The 7,776-nt window shown below is 56.9% G+C and overlaps 1 protein-coding gene across 1 annotated transcript; it reads right to left on the reverse strand.

Moving 5' to 3' along the window:
- Positions 1–210: 210 nt before the first annotated feature.
- On the reverse strand, positions 211–1,741 carry GSC (goosecoid homeobox). Its single transcript, XM_007944522.2, has 3 exons — positions 1,387–1,741; positions 680–939; positions 211–363 (listed from the first exon to the last, which is right to left on the reverse strand). The coding sequence occupies exons 1-3, from the start codon at positions 1,739–1,741 to the stop codon at positions 211–213; spliced, it is 768 nt and encodes a 255-aa protein (XP_007942713.1).
- Between the last annotated feature and the right edge of the window lie 6,035 nt (positions 1,742–7,776).

Genomic DNA, 7,776 nt, shown 5'->3' on the forward strand with positions numbered 1-7,776 from the left:
GCGAGGCGCAGGCGGCCTCGGGCTTCGGGACTGCGACCCCCAGCGCCGCCCCGGCCCCGGGCGCCGACCCTCGCGGTCTGCACACTATTTACAACTGCTTCTCTCTTCCTCCATCCCGTCCCCGCAAGGCCGCGCGTGTGCAAGAAAGTCGCATGGTCTGTCTGTGCAAGTCCTTCACGTTAGCCAAGTGCCCCGGCCGGCCCGCGGCCGTCAGCTGTCCGAGTCCAAGTCGCTTTTACCTTCCTCTTCCCTCTTGGCGGGCGACGCCTTGGACGTCTTGTTCCACTTCTCGGCGTTTTCAGACTCCGACGACGAAGATCTTTTCTGCCGCCTCCATTTCGCGCGGCGGTTCTTAAACCAGACCTGTTGCACAACGGCGGACAGAGCCACAGTCAGGATCAACTTCGCGCTTCCCCAAAGCCTGGCCACCCCGGGAATTCGCAGTGGCCACCGGCCGGCCCCGCATGGACTCCGAACCCGGGACCCCGAGAGCCCGCCAAGGAGAGGAAGGCAGACACGCGCTCCCGCTTCCGCATTTCCAGCCAACTTCCTGGGCCTAACGCGGGCTCCAGCAGCATCCGAGACGCCGCGGAGATGGGGTTTAAGGCGTAGGGCAAGGAGGGCCAGGCCGACCGGGCTCGGGCCCAGCTCGGCGGGAAGGACCGCTCGGCGCGCCTACCTCCACCTTCTCCTCGCGGAGGTGCACCTTCCTGGCCAGCTGCTCGCGCGTGCCCACGTCCGGGTACTTGGTTTCCTGGAAGAGGTTCTCGAGCGCTTCCAGCTGCTCGTCAGTGAAGATGGTGCGGTGCCGTCGCTTCCGGCGACAGTGCAGCTGGTTGAGGAGCTGGAGCTCGGTGCGAGACAGCGTGCCCACGTTCATGTAGGGCAGCATCTGGTGCGGCACCGGCGAGACCAGAACCGAGCCGGGACCCTCGTAGCCTGCGACAGAGTGGGGCGCAAGGTCAGCCCCGGCCGGGGTCGCGCCCAGCCGGGGCCTCCCTCCACCCTGATGCCTGACCTAGACCTGTTCCGACTTAAAAATCGTCTGCAAGGGAGTTCTGGGAATGGGGGGTGCTGGAAATGGGAGTGCTGGGATTAGGGCAGCGCGGTGGAACGTCCCTCACACATTCCCACAGCCAGTTCTGCAACCCTGAAAGCCCAGTCTCCCCCTGCGGGCACTGAATTGCACTTTTCCCAACTCGCCCCTAACGTCTGCAACAAGAAGCATGCCATGTCCCGCTCCCGGCAAAAAAAAAAAAAAAGAGGGGCGAGATGCAGATTTTCAAGTCGACAAAAGTTTGTGCAAAAAAAGCAGCAGCGCCGCCCCCACGCCCAGGTGTCAAGGCCCCGGGCTGGCAGCGCCGCCAGGGCCGAACTGCACCCTACCTGGGGGCGTCGGAACGCAGGAGCACTGCTGGGTGCCCAGCGGCGGCACGGCCCCGCAGCAGGCCGGGCCCACGGGCGCCGCTTGCACGTGCAGCTGCCCGTAGAAGTAGTTGTTGTAGCCCAGGCGGGAGCCGCCGACCGCAGCCGAGAGGCCGGCGCCGCCGGGGGCCACGGGACGCGGGTAGAAGGCGCCAAAGTCCGAGGAGGCACGGCTGCCGGAGCTGTAGAGCGAGTCCCCGTGCAGGGCCGGGAAGACCACAGGCGCCGCGGCGCTGGGCGCCACCGGCAGCACCGAGTCCTTGCAGCGCGGCCGGGCGGCCAGGATGTTGTCAATGCTGAACATGCTGGCGGGCATCCCCGAGCCCCGCGCCGGGACCGGGGGCGGCGGGGACGCGCCGAGGAAAGAGCTTCCAAGTTGGGGGGGGTGGGGTCCCGCTCCTCCCGCCGCCGACCCAAGCGAAAGAGACGCGGCCGGCGAGGGCGCAGCCGGCGCCCCTCCCCGCCCCCTGCGTCCGCGCGCCTCCTTCTCCCGCCGCGCGCCGCCGCGCGCCCAGCTCAACCCGCGGGAGGACGGCGCTCAGCCTGCTCAACCTCTTGTTGGTTTTATACCGAGTCGACGTCATCCTGGATTTAGTTCCTGGTAATAGGCAGATGACAAACAGAACCCGATTTGGCCCTTTCTTTTCCTTTGGGTGGGTGGGGTGGGGGGGGATTTAGAGAGAGAGGAGGAGGGGAGGTGCCAAAGGGGAGGAGGTTCGGCGGCCTGAAAAGAGATTGTGGATTGCGAATTAATGAAATTAACCTAATCTTTTCCATGCAGCGGCCGGGCCTCTGGCCTGCAGAGCTGGACTGACGGCCTAATTGCCCCGGTTAATCTCATTAATTCCATTGTGCAGCCGCAGTTGACAACTCCCTGCTCCGGCTCTCTCCGCCCCACCTTTTATTTTTTTTCTTCTTCTCAGATTGGGTCCTATTATTGGGTACGATTTCCTTTGCCTGTAGGTCGGATTCATTGCGGCCCATTTTACTTTGGGGCTACTTTTTTCCCCCTTTCGGAATTTGTTGTAGAATTTGTGAGGGCTTGTGTCTTTCCTCAATTGAAAGTTACGCTCCTCCTCCGAAGCCCCTAGACACCCACCTCTATTTTTTTTTATTTAATTTAATCTCAACCTTCTTTCCTCAAATGGAACTGGTTACCACCACCTCCTCCGGACACCCCCCCCCCGAAAACTTTTGGTTTTGCAAAGACCATAATTTTGAAAGGCAAAAGCGACATAAGAAGAGGTGCACTGTTTTCTCAAAAACCCCGAGTTTTATTTTCCGCGGCCCCTGTGGGTCTGAAAACAACCAATGCAGCCCCTAGGCCCTTACACAGTAGAGGCCAAATGCCACCACTAGTTAAAATTCGCCACCAAGAGTAGCACTCTGAAGTGGTACTTCCCGCTGATCCTTCCCTGCCTAGGGAAGGTAGCTTTTGTGTTCTTTCTTTTTGTAGTTTTTGAAATGAGGTATCTTCTCCCTCCTTTTCTCTAGTCCCCTTAACCCCAGTCCAGAAACGGCCTTTCAGGCTTCGCTATTCCTTTCTTCAAAAAATGAGTCGATTTTCTTTTTTTTTTCCTTGCTACCTGCCCATTCCCCTTTCGCCCAGCAGGCCCCGGGCTTGGGTTCCCTAGGCCCCGGCGGCTTGCCCAAGGCGGACTCTGCTCGCGGCAGGCGGCCACCGTGATTTGCTGGTACTTGAGCGCGGCACGGCCGGGCCGCCGAAGCCGCGGGAGGCGCAGCCAGTCGCCACGGCGCGCAAGCGGCCGAGTGCCCTGAGAGAAGGTAGGCAGCGGTGCGCGCGGAACGAAAGCAGCTCCAGGACCACTCGCGCCGGGCGCAAGGCCGCCGGGGGCAGAACCGTCCTTCCCCGACCCATGGCGCAGGCCACCGAGGCCGCTCCCGCGGAAGGAGCAGAGCCGTGCTCCTGCGAGACCGCGGAGGGCCGGGATGGGGGACACTGCGGGTTTCCCGAAGGAAGGCCATGCTTAACTGCCCACGGTTTTCGCGATTTCTCTTTGGCTAAGTAACCAGGGCTCCCTCAGGGTTGTCTGTCTGAAGTCGCCGCAGTTGGGCTAAGTGGGCTGCCCTCGCCCGCCCTGGGGCAAAGGGGAAAGGGCGCGTGTTAATTGCTGTTCCAGGGTCAGAGGGACCCTGAAGCACAGGTTTAGTCCTGTTGGGGCTCAGCCCTCCGGCAGCGCGCGGGGGCCGCAGGGCGAAGCCAGGCGGCGGCGCTTCTGCTCCGAGGCCTTGGTGCGTGGACCTCGGCGCCCTCGCTCCCACTAGCCTGAGCGCCTTGCTCTTTTCAGTGCTGCGCAAAACTGAGGGGGCTGAGTAGCGACTAAGGCCGGGCAGCGGTGGGTTTCAATTTTACAATGAAAACCACTCTGGGAGGGAGGAGTGTGACCCTCCCCTTCAGAGAGGTCAGGTCTGGGGGTAGCAGTGGCGTGCCTTCCCTCTCCTAAATGGGCATGGAAGCATTTTTCTGTTCTCCGAGACTTAAAAAAGCAAGGAGTTCTAGAGGCACACACTCCCAGCCACTCTTTCCCAGGTGTGACTGTACAGCCCAGTGGATGGGCTTGAGTTTTCGCCGCGTTTGCGTTGGTGGCTGGGTGCTGGCGGCGGGGCGTTGGGGAGTGGATGCACTTCGACCTGCGCCTGAGTGCCGCGGGCAGCCGGGGCCGATTCCGCGTGCGTTTCAGCCCAGGTGCTCGGACCAGGACTGCGCCCAGACTTTGGCCGCAGACTTAAAACGTGCCTCCAAGTGTTCAAAAGCATACGGCCACCTCCCCACACAAACCCCAAGCCTCCTTTCATTGTTCCTTTTGAATAATCAGGTTTAGCCAACTGCTAAACGGCTCCCTCTGCTTGTCTGCACCCCTTCCACGGTGCCTTCTGACCCCTAGCTGGAGGAGCATTTGACAGGGAGTCTGAGTGTCAGAGTTCTAGACAGAATGTCTTCACCCAACAGCGCATTCCCTCCCTCTCCGCATCAGGATTATTTTTGTTTGATTGAACTAACTCCGACATTCACTGTCATACTTACTACCCTAGTATTTAATGAGGTTGGATAATTGTCGACAAGGAAGTTGGGGAGGGGACTTAGACGCATATTCTAATTCTTTTCATTAAGACGAAGGAGTGTGCTCTCCCCACATCCACCCCGCACCCGAGGTATGGGGTTCTGCATCAGCTGGGTCCAAATAAGGACAAGAGGTCGCCAGCTCAGTCCTCCTGCAGAGACGATTTTCCGGAGAGGCATCACCCGGTTCCCGACCCTCCACCAGCTCTCCGAGGCAACTCTACCTCGCGCCCGACTCCAAGGAGCCTCCCCCTCCAGGCAGCCCCTCCACCTGCAGTCGCCCGCGGGGAGGCAGGCCCTGGGGCAGGCAGGCAGGCACCTCCTCCGAGGCCCCAAACTTACAAGTGTCCCCCCAGCGCTTAACAATCAGCAGCCCCCGAGTTGCCCGGCGCAATTGGAATAACAAATGCGACGCACGCAAATTGCCTGCCTCGTGTGGCTAAGCGATTGTTTGTCGGCCCCGCACGCACGGCTCAGCATGGGAGGCCCGCGCGCTTCGAGAGCCGGCCCGCGAGCGCTTAGGTCGGAAATGCAGCCAATGCGCCGCTGATTTTCCCTATTATCACCCAAACACGATTTCCCACAAAGCAATCACCACACCGAAGTCTATGAAAATGTGTTTGTGGCGCAGCCCGTCGCCCGGGTAATAGCCTCATTTTTAGGATATTAAAGACTAGATCAGTGGGCTGCACCAGCGTAGGGGCTGTTTGAGGTCCGGCATTCATCACAGCGCTTCTGCGCCTCGGTCTTCGCGCAACTGATTCCGACAGCAAGATTAAATTGCCTCTCTGATTTAAAACCGAGCGCCCAAGTTTGGAAGTGTGTCTCTGGGTATCTCCTCCCGCCTCATGATATCCATGAAGAAAACTCGTCCCACTATCCGCCCCTCATACACACACACACACACACACACATGCACACGTATATACATATACACACATGTACATACACACATATACAGATAAATGTACATACATGTATATGTTAAAAATGTATGTGTGTATATATATCTCCAACTTCCTACGGTTCATTTCGAGACCTTTCCTTTTCTTAATTCTCCCTGCTACTTGCCGGGTCAACTAGCAGAGTTCATGATCTGACGCGTTTAAGTGGGAATTTTGTCTTGCCATTTGCACCAAACTGATGCATTCCTTTCCCAGGTACGGAGCCCACGACTCAGGGCGCGTCAGCCGCGGAGTCAGGCCAGTTAGGGGCAAGGTGCGGACCCCCTAGCAGCCAGGACGCAGCGCTGAGAACCGCCCCCCCCCCCCGTCCCATCTTTAAGGAGCAAATCGGTTTTATTGTTTGCACTTGGGCTTTAAAACAAAACAAAAATCCAGTGCCTCCAAACTGGCACTGAGAACCCTGTCCCCGGCCCTGCGGCTCCTTGCGGGGCGTCTCCCGCACCCGCGGGGAATTTTCCGGGGGAGGTTGGGGCGGTGAAGAGAGCGAGGCGCAGACGCCGTCGGCTAACGAAAACAGCGCACACGGGCTGGGGCTCCCGCAGATGGAGGGACGCGGGGGCGCTTTCGCGTGGATCTTTGCTCCAAGTTTCGCGACATTCCAGATAAAAGCCCCCGGGGACGAAAAATTCGAGGTGTTAGCAACACTCAAGCGAACAGTGGGGGGAGGAGAGGGGCTGTTGAAAAGTGGTGCGTTCCCAAGGCCTCGGCAAAAAAAATCGCTCGGGTCTCCCAGGTTCTCGGCCGGACTATTTACCAAAGTTTGTTTCAAAGTGACTGCACCTCTGCTTTTGCAAATCACAGAATGCAAATGAGGATCGTTTGTTCTCGGGGAACTTTCTCTTGAAATGATTAGCAAAGTCAGTCACTTGAAAATGAGGGCGAGTGCACAGACCGTCCCGAAAACCCCTCGCTAACCGGTATCAGCTTCTAAAGTTTTCATTCATGTAAACCTCATTAATGAAGATCTTTTATTTAAACGTCAAGGGGATTTGAAATTTAGAGTAAATTATGAAGCTTGTATGTCTAGCCAAGTCATGGGTCAAATGCATTTGTGAAAAACGGCTAAAAGAGCATATGGTTTTGAATTTTTCTACAATGACTAGTGTTTAAATAAATTGCTTGTACTGCTTAACTTCATGTGTAATTTTGACAGAAATTGGCCTATAGCCTTTTGATATGTAAACACTTCAGCCTTTTATGCGGCATGAAAAGACAGTCGCTTTTTAGGATCAGCTCGGGCAGTCACCCTGTAATTCACAAAGCTGGCACCTACCATTACATTCTTGCTAGATTTCGACTTTCAAGTGGCAGCCTCAGGGAAAAAAAGAGAGAGAGAGAGAGAAGAGAAAAAGAAAGAGGATATTTCAAACGCAGTGTCCATTTGGGACTAAAAGCTGCAAATGAGGCGAGAACGTGCCACTTACTCGCTGAAAGAAATGGATAAACCATAGTTATTAAAGAACGTTTTCTGTCATTTTTCTTTAAACCAGCCCGTCGGAGGGGACACTTAAGCAGGACTGGGGACTGACTGGCATGCCATTAAATGCATGTCTTAGGACTGAACAAATCAGTCCAACACAAATAGGTGTTAAAAATCTAGGTATCACTTCACGATGTTACCAGCAGAATGGCTCCGTGTCACAGAACCAATTAAGATGCAAAAATCAGTCAGCCTCCGAGGAGGATCAGGGGGGCAGGAATTTCTGGACACAAATGGCGTATCTGAGCCAGGCACCGGGGTCGCTCGGCTAGGAGCTTGTGGCCGGGCGCTGCGAAGGCGGCGCGGGGCAAAGTTCGGCAGCCGGGTCTGGGTTTCCAGGTTTCTGAAACGCGTATGGATCTGCATAAACCCAGACGTGGCGACTGCATGCGTCTCACGTGCGGGAGAATGTGGATTGGACGGTTGGTCACCCAGGGAGGCAGAGCCGCCTGGCTCGTTCGCCAGGGTGCCAGACGAAGTCACCAGTTGACTTCCTGCGCGCTGGGGCGGGCGGGCCCGGCTCCTTCTAGTCTGCTCCCCGAGGCCAGCACATTGACTTGGTGTCACTTTGTCCTAGGCAGACTTTCCAAAGGCATTGTCCCTTCTGTGAAGTTTTGGACAGCATAGGGGAGAAAGATGGCTCAGACACAACAGAAACCAGTCTCTTTATATTCAGTTGAAGCGCTCCAGGAAATGGAGATCCCCTTAATAAGGACCGTACTGGGGCGACCTGTAATGTAGGAAAAAAGACTCGCCCAGAAAGACTGGAGGAGGTGTTTTGTTTATATTTCCTATGCATTCCAACATGCCATATAGTGTGGTCA

The sequence above is a fragment of the Orycteropus afer genome, unplaced genomic scaffold (assembly GCF_000298275.1).
Source record: "Orycteropus afer afer isolate SDZICR_OR568_19922 unplaced genomic scaffold, OryAfe1.0 scaffold00127, whole genome shotgun sequence".
Classification (NCBI taxonomy): domain Eukaryota; kingdom Metazoa; phylum Chordata; class Mammalia; order Tubulidentata; family Orycteropodidae; genus Orycteropus; species Orycteropus afer.

Coding starts and splice junctions, on each gene's coding strand:
- GSC (XM_007944522.2), bottom strand. CDS start 1,741: ATGCCCGCCAGCATGTTCAGCATTGACAACATCCTGGCCGCCCGGCCG. Junction 940..1,386: donor CTGCGTTCCGACGCCCCCAG/GTAGGGTGCAGT, acceptor ACTCTGTCGCAG/GCTACGAGGGTCCCGGCTCG. Junction 364..679: donor TCCGCGAGGAGAAGGTGGAG/GTAGGCGCGCCG, acceptor GTTGTGCAACAG/GTCTGGTTTAAGAACCGCCG.